Source organism: Artemia sp. Qi Xiang Cuo, chromosome 11 (assembly GCF_049724085.1).
Source record: "Artemia sp. Qi Xiang Cuo chromosome 11, ASM4972408v1, whole genome shotgun sequence".
Taxonomy (NCBI): domain Eukaryota; kingdom Metazoa; phylum Arthropoda; class Branchiopoda; order Anostraca; family Artemiidae; genus Artemia; species Artemia sp. Qi Xiang Cuo.
This window is the reverse complement of record NC_142804.1, coordinates 41221815-41239581: the sequence shown is the minus strand read 5'-3', so window position 1 is coordinate 41239581 and position 17767 is coordinate 41221815. Positions and strand designations below refer to the sequence as shown.

The following is a 17767-nucleotide window of genomic DNA, read 5'->3' as shown; positions in this document are numbered from 1 at the left end:
TTGCAATAATTACGATCCAAAATCCTTAACCGGAGGTTTTCAAGAACACCTTCCGTATGTTCATCCTCCGAATCCCCTTAATAAGGTAGGCAATTAAGGTACAAGCACTGATATATCAAATTAGATTATTACAGGTCTGGTTCTGTTGGTAAAGCTTTCGACTTCGAATTAGAGTGGCTTGCGTTCGACTCATGCTTGTTTTTTTTTCCAATCATGGTTTTCTCCCTTCTATACGATTATTTTCAGATAATTTCACTGTTTTTGTAAATGTGATGCACTCTTTTTTTAACACTTGTCCCAGGAAGGTATTTGGTCAAACATCTTGATTCAAAAGGGAATAGAGGTCATCCAGTCCATGGTTTGCAACGACATTCTGAGTAGATCACTAAATCTAAACCCCAAAAAGTGGCATAATTTTGTCAAAAGCCTGTGGAGATTGGGTCAACTTTGGAGGCAGTTTTCCTAAATCAAGCGAAAAGGACAGAAAACTGAAAAAACGAGCCGTATAGTAATAAAAAAGGTAAAGATGTATTAAAGAAAAATAACCTGTTTCAGTGGATGCTTGAATTATGCAGGCTTATCTTAGTTTTGACAACATTTTTGGAGAAACTAAATTTAGGCTAAATTTAAACTGGGGTCTGGAGGAAAACTGAGGTCTGGGAGTGGAAGTTGCCCCCTCTGCCCCATAGCAAATTAAGCTCCTGACCCCTGAACCCCTACCACTTAGTGGTTGGAGAAGTGTAGGTATGTGGTTCTGGAACCACTCAAAGTTGCATATTAAAAGAAGGATTACTTATTGTTATACTTCCTTATTCAAATTATTTACTTGACAATTCCATCGTAATATTCTCTCCATACGTAAGATTGTGTATTCAAAGAGGAAGAAAAACAAATGAAAATAGTTCTCTAGGAGAATTCAGGTAATTCTTCCGATAATTTTTGAAATAAAAACAAACTTAGTTTATAATACCACATATCATACCTACACAAGAAATGATCTTTCTATGAAATATCTATTCATCTCTGAGTAATGAGTGGCTTTTTATTTATAAGGGAGAGGTCAAATAAATCCTAAGTCTAAAGGTACATTTCTGTAGAGCTAGCAAAATTTGCCGCAAGTATGTCGATACATAAACCTGTCCGCTCAGTTAAATTTTTGTGTCGTAGCTACTCGCCTGGGGCTACTTTCTTATTAAGTGCTACTAAATTTAATTTTTTAAAACAAAGAATTAAAGATCTATTTCTTCTTTTTAAACTTTTTTTTTTACAAAAAGACACGACACTATGTTTTGATGGTTTTTTTTTCACTGTAAACTTATTTTTTCCTTCAATTCTTGTACGGCTTCTTAGTTCTACTCCCTAATAAGGGTTGAGATGTCTTATCTCCCCTATATTGGAGGTGATTAGAAATTATATATATATATATATATATATATATATATATATATATATATATATATATATATATATATATATATATATATATATATATATATATATATATATATATATATATATATATATATATATATATATATATATATATATATATATATATATATATACAATTTTAATCAAAAACGAGCATAGATTAATTAAAAAAATGTTTTTCCGAGAAAAGTAAAGAGCGAAGTTGTGAGGAGTATTTACTTTTGACTCCTAAATCAATATTCTTGTTTTTTATACTTGGCTTTTGTGTTTTCAGTAAAGAGCTAGTTTTCTGTAATGTTACAAACATAGGGAAATATCACCAGTTGATTTATTTGCATTAGTTTTATTGAAATATCTTAGATAGGCTGTGAAATAATAATTCCTGTTCGTTTTAAGTTTCAAAGCTCTTTACTTCTCTCGGAAAAACTTAGTTGTTTTTTTTAATTAAAATGAAAAGGGTTGTACAAGTTTTAGGAATCCAAAACACGACTTAAAATCACGACACATTCTTATATACGGGAGGCTGGACCCACTTTCACAAATCACGTTGCACCAGGTGGCACGTGCCAAGCGTGGCGGAAAATGTGCTAAGCGTGGCATAAACTGTGCCAGGCGTGGTGGGAACTGTGACAAACGTGATGGAACCTGTGTCAAACATAGCGGAAGTGTGCGGCACATGTAGCGTCCTGAGATGTACAATAACTGGCGCAAAGAGGGCGCCCCTCGCTTATGTTCTTACTTCTCTTGACAGATTTGAAGTCTGGACTAGCAAAAGCCGTGACTAGCTGGGGCTATATATGCTTTCTGTGTACCTTCTTTGCGCCAGAATTATGTATTCCCGTTTTCAGCCTTGTTTGGATACCCCCAACAGCTATGATCGCAGATAGGACAGTAGTCAGTGGCGCAAACTAAAAAAAAAATCCTTAAAGGGGCAAAGTCATTTTCTAATAAACAATCCTAAAGTGGGCTGAACTAGATCAAATCTAATAGAGGGTAAAGTTAAGCCAAATTAAGCGCTAAATAATTTGTGTCTTACGGACAAAGTACATAACATAAAAAACGAGATAATCACAATCAATAATATGTTCATAAAGAATGGTTTTGCTTGAAATAGTTAGAGAAGTCAAACAAAATCTGAAGCAAAATTAGGTCTATAGGGAGCAATTGCCCCTTTGCCCCATAGTTATTTACGCCCCGGCTGTAGTTTGTATCCTTTTCTTAGAAAAGGCTAATCAGGCTTGTGGTAAAAAAGACCCCCCCCCCCAAAAAAAGGAATTCAATGCAATAAATATATTTTAAGATTCTCTTTGTCCTTTAAGGCGGAATAAATTTTAATTTGAATTACATCTTATTCAGATTACTTTTATATCTGTAGGGTCTGCATACTCGATTACGGAACGTGATGGTTAATTATTCAGATGTAATCTGCTTAAAACTGTGGTTTTCGCGGTTAATGTTCTGGCGAAAATTTTGTCATGGCTTTCATATTAAAGCTCTTGAATAAAATATAAACTAAATCCAAAATCGCACAGGTGTCCATAACTTTAAATAATTGAGTAATTGTGAAACCCATAAGAAAACTCGGCTTATTTTGGAATCAAAAGCTTTCTTCCATCACAAAAAAATCGATGGGCCATAGAACTACATCTAGAATTCTTAAAGAATTGGCATGTATTTTGTATTCCTGGGCTCCCGTATATATTCCTCTCATTGGCCGCATTGGATACACCTACCTTTTTGGGAACTGATACAAGTTGAAAAAAGTACGGGCCCCCAAATCAGTGTACAACTACGAAGAAGGCTATAGGTTTCTCACAGTACCTTATTGAAACATTTTTTTTCACCCTATTCAGATTTGGGTTCTGAATATTTACTTCTGTTGATCGCCCTGGATAGACCACCTCCACCTCTTTTGGTACTGATTTTGCATTTCCGTTCAGAACACGGAAACTGCTCTTTTTATTTTATATGCAATTGGAGACGTACGGTGATGGTGCCTCAGAAACGACAGGTGGCTAGACTTTAGTCTATGAGGATTTATTTGTCTTGGAGGAACTAATGGGACGGAACAACAATCTAAAATTTGTGTTTAAAGATGAATCTGATATTTTGCCCAGGGGAAATTTACAGGTGAATCTCAGAAAGGAAGGAAAGTTCAAAGAGAAAGAAAAAAAACCCTGAAGTATCAAGGGTGAAAACTCCTAAGTAAATCGCAGAATATTGGAACATTATGCGACAAATGAAAGTTTTCCAGATTTAGACAAACAGTTGTATACCAGGCTTCCAACTTTAGCGCACATTTTATCGGTAACATTCACAAAAAAAAAAAAACCGTGGCTACCGACCATAAAAAAGGTCAGTAGTGAAAATAAAAGTTGGGGCGAATGGACCAGTAAAAGAAAAAAAGGACGATTATTTTGTTAGTAAAAAAGAGCAGTAAAAAAAAAAGAAAAAGGACTATTATTTTGTTAGTAAAAAAGAGCAGTAAAAAAAAAAGAAAAAGGACGATTATTTTGTTATTAAAAAAAGGCAAGTACAAAGAAAAAAAAGGACTATTATTTTGTTAGTAAAAAAGAGCAGTAAAAAAAAAGAAAAAGGACGATTATTTTGTTAGTAAAAAAGAGCTGTAAAAAAAAAGAAAAAGGACGATTATTTTGTTAGTAAAAAAAGGCCATAACAAAGAAAAAAAGGACGATTATTTTGTTAGTAAAAAAAGACCAGTAAAAAGAAAAAAAAGGACGATTATTTTGTTAGTAAAAAAGGCCAGAACAAAGAAAAAAAGGACTATTATTTTGTTATTAAAAAAGACCAGAAAAAAGAAAAAAAGGACGATTATTTTGTTAGTAAAAAAGGCCAGTAAAAAGAAAAAAAAGGACGATTATTTTGTTAGTAAAATAGGCCAGTGTAAAATTCTGCTGTCACCACTCTGTAAACCTCGGTTTACACCAGTAAAAAGAAAAAAGGACGATTATTTTGTTAGTAAAAAAGGCCAGTAAAAAGAAAAAAAGGACGATTATTTTGTTAGTAAATAAGGCCAGTAAAAAGAAAAAAGGACGATTATTTTGTTAGTAAAAAAGGTTGTAGTAACAAAATGACAGCTTCGACCGCTTGTTAATATTTTAGTTTGCTGCGAGGACTATAAAGCTGACCCAGTGAAGCCTGTGGGCCTGGCCTTTCTAGAATTGGATGATTTTGCCGTTGATTTCAGTTTTCACCATGTAATTTGCTTTTTTTGCGTGTGTTTTTTTTTGCATCCAACGAAATAAATCTCAACGTTTGTGCTCAGTTTGAAAGGTGTGCCAGTTTCATTATTGTTAAAATTTGGTTTGGCGAGGGGGAGGGGAATGAGTTTCATGCCTTACAAGTAATTTGAATATCTGCGTATTTTGTATCTGCGATAGTTTGAATGATCGCAGGTAAAATTTGCTTTTCTCCCGAATTTCGTGTTTTATTTCAACCAGAACTGACGCAGTATGGGTCTCATGTATAAATTGAATCTTACCAATTTTCAATTCAGATCAAGGTCCTGTTCTAACCATAATCCAACTCTAGAAAATTTTGATTTATTAAAATATCTAACATACTAAGAAACTTAAACAGAAATAGCTATATTGACAAGAAAAATATGCTCGGTTTTAACTGAGGCGCAAGTTTCGTCCACTGCGCTTAGTAATTTTTGAGTTAATCGCGCGCAACCATAATTTCAACTGCGCAATTTAAAGAAGAAAAAATACCAAGGTTCTACTTGAAGCCAGGCGCTAAGTTCCATGGAAGACCATTGATTTCTTCTGCCATTATCTAATCTGGGAACTGTAAACCTTCAAGGATAATTTGTTGGGCAGATGCTATTTAAATATAGGTTATAGTTTTAGAACGGATAAGCCTTACTTTCACTTTTTCTAGGAAGTTCTTTTACCGGATTAAAAAAAGAAAATATTGTAGGTGCTCCATATATGCCGTTTTATTTCAGAAAGTTTACCTTTGAATAACGTTGCACTTGGTTAATGTGAGACCAGGGACTCTTCAAAGTTTCATTGTTTGAAATAAATTGGTTTGTGTGTTCAATTTGGTTATATAAATCAATTTTTAATTGGTTGAAAATTCTGATAATTCGGTTTCTCTGCATTTTGTAAAAAGAAACGATATTGTGCAAAGAAACGAAATTTAAAGAGTTTAAGCAATTTTGGGGACTTGTGCGTCCAAACCTGATATTACTGTATCACTACTAACAGTGTAGCCACTAATTTCACCATCCTGTGCAACAGTAGCTTCCCAGTGCGCAAGACAAACCGGAAACCCCCTTTTATAAACCCAAAATTCTGTTTGAAATATTGGTGTTTAAGGATTGATCGACTGTTGAACATGAATGCCACCTGTAGCACGAAATCGCTATTTTAGCACTATTTCATTATGTGTAGCACTGTAGCACGTACTCAGGGTTGCTAAAACAGCACGAAAATGCTCTTTTAGCACTATTATAGTCAATTTTTGGACTATAGCACCGAAAATCGCTGTGTAGCGCTAAAATTTGGGCAACTGTAGCACTTAAGGAACTGCCCATAATGACAACCCTGCTGGTGAGCAATGGATTGGCGGATACGCCACTATTAAAGCCCTAAAGGGTTTTTTGCAGCGTCAGAAATGTATGTCCATTCCTCCGTGTATGGACTGAATCTCGTTAACAGTGAGGTCAATCTTGGCTATGGCCTCAAGAGTGCCAAAATTTTGGAGTGCCATACGAAAAAAAAAAATTAAATTCAGTTTAACAAAACTCCACTACTTTATTCATGTATATAGTAATAATTTCTTTTCGTATCAATATTTTAGTCCAAATGAAATATTGATTGAATTTTTTTTTATTTTTTTTTTTATAAAATCTAACGCTCTCATCTAACTTAAACTCCTATTTGTATCTGTTTGAAAGCCAAAAAGCCTCCGGTGTTTATTCATCAACCAATGGAAGAAATACCTCTTTTCAAGAAAAACTTGAAATAACTATATTAAACCATACTTCAACTCATTCAAAAACTTTTCGATAAATATATGCATGAAGATTTTTGGATAACGGATATATTTGTATTATCGCCTTTTTCACGCTATTACCTATAAACGGAGGATTGTTATTATCGCCTCAATTTAGGACGAGGCTTAAACCAACACAGATAAATCTTGCATTCATCCGCCAAATGGATTGATATAAAAATCCTGACAATTCTCATGTTTGTATTTTTTTCTCCTCTGTTTATTTTATTGAATTCCTCAATTTGACTTGTGAATGGTTCATATTAAAGTGTAATGAGTATATAAAATTTAGTGTTTAGGGTCTTTAAACATCTTCATTGAAATTTCTGGCGTAGGACCAAATGGTGTCAACATTTTAATGTGTCATTCTCACTAACAGATTTCTGCCAGGCAACTAAAGTCATTGTCTGCTGTAAGAGAATTGTACATTTTTCTAACTCCACAGTTTTTGATTTTTTAAAAGTATCAGAATATTGATACGCCGGTACTTGTGTATTATAGCTATAGCGACCACACTTTGTTTTTGATCTGTAACAAAACCGGTTTTCCGTGTGCACTCGGAGATAATCAGCTTAGCATGAGAGAGACAAACTACTATGAAGGTATATTTTAATTTAATATTTAATATATATAGAGTTGGTTAGGTATTTAGGTAGTCTACTGGTGCGTAATACGGACAGTTTTATATATAGTATAAGGAAACCAGTCACGAAAAACCTGTCAAACAAGCTATTCTCAGGAGACCGCTATACATAATGACTGCAAAGCCGTGGTTTCTCAATGAGTTACAATATTTAAACTATTGTTTTTTTGGGATTTAAGGGGGGGGAAAGGTACCTAGATTATGTTAGGTTACGTATTTAATATATGCTATGCTTTACCCCCCCCCCCCATCCCCCCTAATGTACAAATATATACGGTAGCCCAAATTTGTTTATAAACTATTATGTATTCATCCTATTTTATTTTATTTCATTAGCATTAACCAAACTTGACTTTTTAGAAAGGCCCATATAATGCATCAGTACCTCTTGCCCCTCCCTTAGGTTTTGAAAAATACCTTCTTTGTGGTATTTTTGTTTAAAAGATCGACACATAACAAAATGGCCCCCTCTCAGGTTTTGGAAAAATAACGCTCTTTTGTATCATTTTTGTAATCCTACCTCTCCTATATTTTCATGAATTGCATAATATAATTTGCATAATATATTATGTACATATTATTTATATATATATATATATATATATATATATATATATATATATATATATATATATAATATATATATATATATATATATATATATATATATATATATATATATATATATATATATATATATATATATATATATATATATTATATATATATATATATATATATATATATATATATATATATATATATATATATATATATATATATATATATATATATATTATAATCTGTATTATGCACCAGTACCGGTGTTTAATATAATGCGTTCTGGGCGGCCTGCTTTCCATAATTCTCTGTTGTAGTTTTTATAATTGCGTTACTAAAGTATTATATTTTCATCATATTTCGGAATATTTCATTATGACTAACCTAACTTCACCTCCTGAGTTTGGTCGCTCAAGTACACAAGTACCGATACGCCATTCCGAAGTATAGCTGAGGAAGGACCCAGAGGTATGGACAACCGTACGGCCGTTCTGAAAGCATTTATTAAAGTCTATGGGATTACGTAAGTATTACATGGACAATGTAAATATTGTCCAAAAAGATCAGACAGTTAAGTATAATGCTCTAAACTTGTTTGAACAATATACAACTCAATAAAGAATATGATCATTAGATATATAATTTCAGTTGTCCGGGCCCAGATAATCCCATGACTCATAACATCAGTAAATCTTATTTTGGTGGCAGATCTGCTATTCGGTTTGTTTGTTTTATTGAAAGGACTGAAATCATAACCTGAACTGTTCTTGGCCACCGCTCAATTTCTAGCGCGTTTGAAAACTCGCATTTCCGGATAATCTGCCATTATTTTCAAATCTGTTTCTGCACAAGCTTATTTCCTTTTGTTGTTTTGTTACGCAGCTCTATTTACTTGTTTATATTTTCGAAAATGATATATATAGGTTTCCGGAATGGTGTCTTTTGTTTTGCTTTTATTGACTTCTTTATTTAGTAAAACTACGTGGAAATGTACGTTTCTACCTTTGGATTCCGTAACTTTGTCGTACGTTGGATTAACTCACAAGTTGAAAAATGAACATGCCGCTCGATTCGATTTCGACACTCTTTCCAAGTAATATGATCGTTGCTATTGCAATTGCCCTCAGCCTCTCCCCCCACCCCCATGCTGGATATAGCAATTTTGTTACTTTCAGAATGGTATGAATACTTTCAAAGGGAAACGCACAAAAAAAGAGAAAAATTCGCAGTACTAATCAAGTTCATAGGAAAGAAACAGCAATTTCTTTGATAAATACATTTTCGACTTTCCATATGGATTTACTATTTTAGAAGGACATTTTTTGTTACCATTTTTGTTTCCGATAATTTCATTCAAAAGCGTAAAAAATTTATGCCTAAATGAAATAATTTTCAAGCAATTTCTTTAGTTTGCTAAACACATTTTATAAATTTGCGAATCACTACTGTGAATGGATTTAAAAGGGAGATATAGTTTCTTGAAACTATAATAAAGAAAGAAAAACTGCTCAGAATATATTTCGTGTTCAGAAAAGTGTGGATGATTTTTAAGGATTTTAAGGGGTCGCAGTTCCTCTCTTATTTTTTGGCCCAATTTTAAACTGAGTCAGTCCGTGGCATGGCCTCACTTCGCTTTTACACTGAGTCAGTACTTTGATTGTTTTTGATCTAAGCCGTTCTTGCATCGAATTAGGAGATGGCTCATTTCCGCGTTTGTACCGAGTCGGTCTGCAGTTTTAGCTCATTTTTGTACCAAGTCAGAACTTATCTCGTTTTTCCATCAAACCGGGACTCAGTGTCTATTTGCACTAATCAGGACTTGGGTCCTATTCGCTTTGAGTCAGTTCTCAGCTTGTCTTTACACTGAGTCAGTACGGATTGTTGTGATGCGGTTTTAGACCGCATCACCGAAATCCTTAGCTTGTTTTTGCAGGAAATGTGGATTGACTCCTTATTGATGGATGCTCAGGACGCATTCTAGATGCTCAATGATTATGTTTTTGGTTTATAGCTGCAGCTGCAGGTGAGCTGCATAGCTGCAGGTGAGCTTAAACACGTTCTTCTAATTATATCCAACGATCAAGCTTACATAGGAAATTATCCTAAAAAGGGTAACCGTCGCACTAACTATAGGCAACTTTCATTGCACATGAACAGCTATCTTATATTTTTATTTTAATTATTTGGTTTCCTTTATGCAGGTTAGCCGCAGAAGTCTTGCAGAAAAACACCGATGGTTATTATGAATACAGCAAGCAATATGGGCCTCGACGCTGCCCAAGTAACGATAACCGAGGCCCATAATAGGAATTCGAATGAAATGCTTGACGATGGAATGGATGGAGATGGCCTAGGATCCAGCGATGATGACTGTGGCGGGGATGATTATGATGATGGCTCCTATCTTACAGATGCAACTGCTAACGACGAAGTCACAGCTCAGCTAGCAGCAGCAGGTAAATACCTACATTTAAGTAATTAAACCAAAGACAGAGCCAGGGGGGCAACGGCTTATGAGGGTTGTAGGGCCAATGCTCACTTCGTTGGAAAAACACCTTATCGAAGGGAACAGTAGAAAGTGGTGGATAGAGTAAATAGAAAACAATAATTGAATTGTATTCTCGACTCTCTCGATACGGTAGTAGTGCTATTTGTTTTTTCGGTGATTTTTTTTTTGAGGGGAATGGGGAGTAGCAGAAACCTTCCTTAAATCTTTGCATCCTAAAAATATGTTGTATTACGCTTGAATACTATGTTTTGTGTTGCCAAGACTGTGATACGTTTTTTTGTAATGTGTCCGATGAGTAGCAGTGCTAATTGGGAGGGACAGTTTCTCCCCTAGATTTTGAACAGTCCTTTTTTCTAATTTCATTGAAAAAAAAACTTCACTACCACCCCCCCCTATATTTTCGTGGAGTGGCGTGCGCAAGATGCATTTCTTGAATCAAAAAAGCGTTTTCTTTGTCGTTTACTTCAATATTTATTTCTTGATCAATAGGTCTGAATGGCGGCGAAATCTTTCTGCAAAATAAATGATCGAGATTAGAAATCGCCGTCGCTCAACAAACTTAACTTACTTCCTTAAAAAAAGAGAATAGGAGTAGCCGAAATTTGAGTTTGAACATCGTGAGGCTGTCGAAATAAAAAAAAAAACAAAAAAAAACAGAGAAATACTGTAATTCTTCTTAAAAAAAAAAAATGCTATTCCTAGAATTTTGTATCGTTTTCGTAATCAGAGTTTATGTGTTACCGTGGATTCAGTAAAGAGCAATATTTCTCCCTGGAATTGTTTCATTTTTATTCTGGCCTTATTATATGGAACGGACGGTCGTGAAACTTGGGAAAGGAGTCTTTCGGTCGCTAATAAAAGTTGTAGATTTAGATTTAAGAGCCGAAACTGATTGGAGGACAACCAGCCATCTCTAACGCCAGATGTACTCCATGGCAACCTCAAACCTTCATATTGCGAAATTTAAATTTCGAGACGCCAGTAGGAACCAGAACGGTTGAATGGTCTAAAAAACCCACCTCTATCGCTAACAGGATAAGCACTGCCGGATAAGGTCTCCGATTTTTGCCCGTATAAAACAAATGCTTCATATGAATATTAAATAAATAAAAACAATCAGTTTTCTCAACTGAAAGTAAGGAGCAGCATTATAACTTATACGAACAGAAATTATTCCGTATATAAGGGGGGCAGCCCCTTCATCAACCCTTGATCATTTTGCTCTATGCTCTTTGCTCATGCATATATATATATATATATATATATATATATATATATATATATATATAATATATATATATATATATATATATATATATATATATATATATATATATATATATATATATATATATATATATATATATATATATATATATATATATATATATATAATTTTTAGATTTATGGAGAGGGTATGTGCGCCCAAACCCTCGTTCCAGACACGCCTTTGTCGTTTACAATAGACTACCTTCTATGTTACTTGAAACTCTTAGGCTTTAGCCATGGCTCTCAAGTCTTTCATCACTTCTACCAAGTGGATAATTCAAATGAATCTGAATGCGACTTCATTTTTTAGCACTGAAGTATTTTTTAGAAATTGTAAGTTACAAATTCGTGGCTGTTTCTGGTCCTTAACTCGAGCACTGCTTTCAGTTTTGTTGTACTAACCTGTTCATGTGACTCTAGTTGATACTAATTTAGAGTAGCTTCGAAGTCGCTTTTAAGGTCGTTCAACACCTTAAAGAATCACCATATCTCGTCCAAGTACAAGCTTTTTTAGTTTGTGTGGCCAAACTGTTCAGAATTTGTTGGGTGGTTTTCCATAACTTGTATAGCTAATATAAGAGATTCGAATAAATGACATAAAACTAAAGGTCGACACCTATTTTCCCAGACATCTTAGAAAAACCATTTAACTTCTTTTGTTTTGTGGCAGAGATAGAGATATTCAGAATTAATGAGACTTAGGCTACATCATTAAAAAGCATAATTTTTTTTTGTTTGTTTGAACGGAGCACAATGTTCTTTTTAAAGTTCTGGAAAGGGTAATCCCTTAAGAATATTCTCGTATACCTGCTTTGAAGATATTAAAAATCAGCTCAAAAGAAGTCTCATTGAATAATTGACAGCTTTTGAAGTTTTACATTGTGCTAATAGTCTTGATTAAAATCTTTGCGGACACAGGATGTACATTATTTATGCTGTATGTACATTAATTAGACAGCATTTCGCTTAACAATTGGTAAGAGATTATAGGTTTCCTTTGTTTTAAATAAGTCTCTCGTTAGCTTTTCGAACTGTTGACACATCTAAGATCCTTTATCAATTTATACCAATATTACTTTGGAAGCTCCCTGTGGTGGTCAGAAATTTTTACTAATGAGTTCTTTGTCTTTGAGACTGTTAGTCGACGCTGAGACTTGTATAATGACATTTTTGGTATCGAAGGTCCTTAATTTGAATATAGGTTAACAATCTAAAATAGTAAGGCTTACAAAACGCGTAACATAAAACGAAATTACTGTTATCAAGTATATTTAGTAAAATTATTGTATATTTTTTTGTACAGTTTCCAAAAATTGATTACATGAACCTGCAACTTACCCGAGTAATGTCTTACCACTACTGTTAATTCTATTTTTCTTAATGTCAACTATGTAAATCTTGGTGTTACAGCTGTAGATTTAAAACAATCCCCGACATAGGAAGTTACCTCAACTTTCTGTATCAGTGCTGGTATCCCGTCGCTATAGAAACGTCTGGTATTGATTTGATATATTCCCTGCTAATCAATATAAATCTTGAATGCTGGTTTCCTAGTTATGGGAGACCCATCAAGGTACCGCTATCTTTATGTTATGGAGAAAAGCGCCAGCTTAGTGACCGACGCGTTCTCGTAATTCTAAGATGCAATCAGTAGTTGTTGAAATTCGAGAGCTGAAATTGGACCATGCCCAAGATTATTAGGGGAGGGGCCCAGTTATTTGGGAGCTGTCAACTACGATAAAAGACATTGTGCTTTTTAAGCATTAAATCATAAATCTTTGGCTCCCATAAGATCCAAAGATTTGCTCTGTATTTTCCATATAGTTCACCTTTTCTTAGAAGTGAAAAATCCGACCCTCCAAAAAAAATTCCTGTGGGTATTCCCCTCCCCTGGTAGGAGGTCGACTTGAGATTGATAACTTTTGGGGTGATTCCGCACAAATGGCCATTCCAGGTAATAATTCGGCTGGCGGAATTTAAAAACCTTATGCACCAAGGCCGAATCCAGGGGGGTTTACCCGGTTTGAACCCCCCCCCCCCCGAAATTTTTGACCGAGTCGAAAATAAGTCGAAAATTAGTAAACCCTATGTAAAAATTAGTAAAATTAGTCGAAAACTGAGTCAAAAATTACTAACCCCCCGCCCCGAAAAAGTCAAAACTTAGTAACCCCCTCTCCCGAAAAAGAAATCCTGGATCCACCCTTGCTATGCACCCATATATATATATATATATATATATATATATATATATATATATATATATATATATATATATATATATATATATATATATATATATATATATATATATATATATATATATATATATATATATATATATATATATATATATACTTAATTACTTAGGTCCCGGCCATCCTCGTGGGACGTTTCGGGGCCACTCCTCTTGCTAGCTCATGCGTAAGGGATCGGTAATTTGCTCCATCTGGTGCGATACGTGATAACTGGGCTATCTTGACATTGTTGAAGTGGAAGTTCTCCATCCATCGTTTTCGTTGTCTGCCTCGTGGACGAATGCCATGGAGCGATCCTTCAAGGGCGATGTTTGGGAAGCGGTTTGGCTCCGTTCGCTTGCCGTGGCTGAACCAGCGCAGTTGTTGCTCCTTGTTTTACTTAGAATGGTTTCAGCGGACTGGAGCCTTTGGCGTGCTTCCACATGTGTGATTCGGTCAGTGTATTTGATTCTAGCAATGCGACGGAGGCATCTCATCTCAAAAGCTAGAAGTTTTCTTTCATCTTCGGTTTTCAGAGTCCATGTTTCGCATCCATAAATAACTATAGGGATTACTTATCAGTTGACTATGCGCATTTTGAGTTTGTTGGCTAGGTGGCTGCTTTGCCAGAGGCGGTATAGTCTTCGGAAGCTAGAGCAAGCAAGTAGTAGTCCACGTTTCACGTCGGAGCTATGGCAATTATCTAAGGAGAGTAGGCTACCAAGGTACAGGAAGGGGTCAACTGTTTTAACCTGTCTCCTGCCTATGGTGATAATTGATGGGTTGTCTAGTTTACTTCTGGTAGTTACCATGTTACCATGAGTTTGGTCTTACTGGCATTGATCTCCATCCCAAACGGCTTTGTGGTATCGTAGAGTTTATCAGCTTGTGCCTGCAGTTCTTGTGTAGAGTTGGCTAGTTCAACATATCATCAGCGTAGGCAAGATTGTCTATCAGCAGCCCTCCTATTGTTGCGCCATATTCCGACTGCATCAGTGACAGAACGACATTTAGAAAAAGGTTGAAGAGATGTGGTGATAAGATGCAACCCAGGAGTAGTCCTGACGAAGTTGTGAACTCTTCTGACAGCCCATCAACGGTTATTGCTTGGCCTCGGAACTGGTCGTACAGACTCTTGATTACTTGGACTATCTCAGAAAAGATCCCATAGTGAAGGAGGATTTGCCAGAGTCCTTCGCGCCATATGAGGTAAAATGCCTGAGGGAAATCACCGAATAGCTGGTAGAGCTCTTGGCTGAATTCAATGTATTATTCCATGAGATATCAAACGACGAACATCTGATCGATTGTGGATCTTCCAGGGTGGAAGCCGGCCTGATATTCTCCAATGGCAAAGGCAGTTGTTGCTTGTAAGCGTCGAAGTAGGACTTATGTCAAGACACGTGAATGATGGCTTGTGAGGCTGATCGGATGGTAGTTTCCACACTCTTTTTTTACCCCTTTTTGTCAATAGGTATAATGGCAGCCTTGCAGCACTGACGGGGTATTTGGCCGGTTTCCCAAACCGCAGATACAATGGCGTGGTACAGATCAGTTACATCATCGGATCTAACGCTAATGAGTTCAGCGGTGACTCAGTCTGGACCAGGGGCTTTTCCTTGTTTGAGAGTCTTGATTGCTGACTCGGTTTCTGAGTCTTGATTGCTGACTCGACTTGAGTGGGGTTGGTGGTCTGAGTTCTTGGTCGGGTACGGGGAAGCGGGTTAGTATTTCAGGATCCATAGCTACTGGTGGGTTCAGTTTATCGTTAAAGAATTCTTTCCATCTTTCAAGTTTCATCTTTGAATCGCTAATCTCATTTCCGTCTTTGTCCAGGATCACTGATGTTTGCGGCTCTTTTTTCCAGCTTAACTCGTGTACCATTCTGAAAACTGTTCCGCTGTTCCCCTTCTTGAACAGTACTTCGCAGTCTTCGCATTTCTTCCGCAGGTGGTTAAGTAGTGCCTTTCTGATCTCTCGCTCTACTCTTCTCTTGAGGAGCTTGTAAGTATCCCGGTTGTGGCGGTCGGATTCATTACAAAAAAGTTGCTTATCCTCGCATAGCGCAATGATCTCATCTGTGATCCATGGTTTTTCATTGGGAGTTTTTCGTCCGAGGACGTTGTTCGCTGTCTCGATGATTGCTAATGTGTCCTACTCGGTCAGGGAGACTATCTCATTAGCGGTGGTCAAGGGAGAATAATTAGCCAAGATCTTTCGAAATTTTTTAGATAGAGTGGAAGTGTAGATCTACCTTTTTTCGGGATCCTGCAGCAGATCCACCCGGAATCTTGGGATTTTTGTTGCTTTTTGCAATTTTCTCCTTCTTAGCTTGAACCTTGACATCAGCAGAGTGTGGTCAGAGTCGAAGTCTGCTCCAGGTAATGCTACTTTGTCTAGTATGGAAGACTTGCAGCGCTTCGATATCAGCATATAATCAATCTTGTTCTCGGTTTTACCGTCTGGGGATCTCCAGGTCACTTTACGTCGATGGCGGTGTTTGAATATTGTATTCGTTACGAATAACTCGTTTTCTCGGCAGAAGTTCAGCAATTGATCGCCTCTTGCATTGAGTTTACCGTGACCAAAAGGCCCTATTTTATCGGACCGACCGGTATTATCCGTGCCTACTATAGCGTTAAATTCCCCCATGACAATCAGTACGTCTTTCTTATGGATTTGGTCGATGATGCTTTGTGTTGTGAAATATAATTCATCACATTCTTCCTCACTTCTGGCGGAGTCTGGGGCATAGACTTGGACGACAGAAATATTCTTGGCAGCTCCCTTCAGTTGTAAGAAGGCTATTCCTTCTGAGATTGGGGTAAAAGAAATTAGAGATTTTTTGGCAGTTGGTAGTACGAGAAATCCTACACCTTGTCGCTGAACTCCGTCCTTGCGGCCGGACTACAGGAGGGAGGCTCCAGAGAGGTTTTCCTCACTTGTTCGGGGGAGGTGCGTCTCAGAGAGGCCGATAACATCCCATTGTACCTCTGTAGTTCTCTAAGGGCAAGATCTAGTTTTCCCGGTCTGGCGAGTGTTCGGATGTTTAGCGAGCCAAAGTGTAGGGTGTTTTTATTGGAACGGAACAACCGTTTGGATTTTCACCCCGGGTGGGGGTCGTCCTAGGCCTAGGGTCGTCGGCTGCCCCGGACGCGGTAGCATGTAAAATCACATTATCCTCATTCAAAATTGGTTGTTCGTCGGTTACCCCGGACGCGGTAGCATGTAAAATCGCATTATCATCATTTAAAATTGGTTGTTCTGTCGGTTACCCCGGACGCGGTAGCAGATGTTTGCATAATACCGAGCCTTTTTTTCATGATATTTAAGAGAGGTGGTTTCTTGGCTAAATGGGTGGTGGTGGCAAGCCACTCCTCTCCACCACTTTTCAGAGGCTGTTGTCCGTAAATCTGGATCCTCCGCCCTTCCGCAGTTGTCCTCCTATAGAGGGTCCTCCCACGATGGTGTTCTGCTTCACCATGCAATTTCACCCATTGCTGGGAGAAGGTTTGTAACTAACGGGACGTGTCCACACGCCGATGGGCCCTGCTGAGTGTACATCCGAGGGGCCTTCTTCCTCCTCCGCCCGTATTTAGAGTCCTCGGGCGAGGGTGTCCCAGTTTCAATTAAAGACCCCCAGGGACTGTGTCCTCCCTTGGTCCGTGCCTCCTACTCAATGGAGGTACCCTACATATCTGTAGGGCGTTCCCCTATCCGCCACCTGGGGACGCGCTGAGTGGCCTGGGGAGGCCCCTGCTGAGAAATCTCAGTAGGTCTCAGACCTACTATAGATATATATATATATTATATATATATATATATATATATATATATATATATATATATATATATATATATATATATATATATATATATGTATAAATAATCCATAATACTCAAAGATTTTTTTCGGGGGGGGGGGGGAGGGGTTTACACGAAAAAACCTCAAAAAACGCATACAAAATTTGTTTATATCCATTTTGCTACATTTTTACGAGTAAAAAAATCACATTTCGGGAGGGGTTCAAGCCCCCCTAAACCCCCTATATATACATATATACATATATATATATATATATATATATATATATATAT

At 36.6% G+C, this 17767-nt stretch overlaps 2 protein-coding genes across 6 annotated transcripts in view; one reads left to right on the top strand and one right to left on the bottom strand.

The window, feature by feature from the left end:
- Positions 1-4952, bottom strand: part of Coq7 (ubiquinone biosynthesis protein COQ7, mitochondrial) — a 34632-nt gene extending 29680 nt beyond the window's left edge. Inside the window, exon 1 of the mRNA XM_089096791.1 lies at positions 4934-4952. The gene's annotated coding sequence lies outside the window, so the exon portion shown is untranslated. The remainder of the gene's footprint in view (positions 1-4933) is intronic.
- Positions 1-17767, top strand: part of LOC148946978 (DNA-binding protein Ewg-like) — a 191810-nt gene that overhangs the window by 6031 nt on the left and 168012 nt on the right. For 4 of the 5 annotated variants that reach the window (XM_089096782.1, XM_089096781.1, XM_089096784.1 and 1 more), the window contains exon 2: positions 9859-10113. In XM_089096782.1, the coding sequence (XP_088952908.1) occupies positions 9891-10113 (223 nt within the window). In that variant the 5' untranslated portion in view covers positions 9859-9890. Of the gene's footprint in view, positions 1-6908; positions 7056-9858; positions 10114-17767 lie in introns of those variants that run through there. The other variant, XM_089096783.1, reaches the window with a different exon arrangement.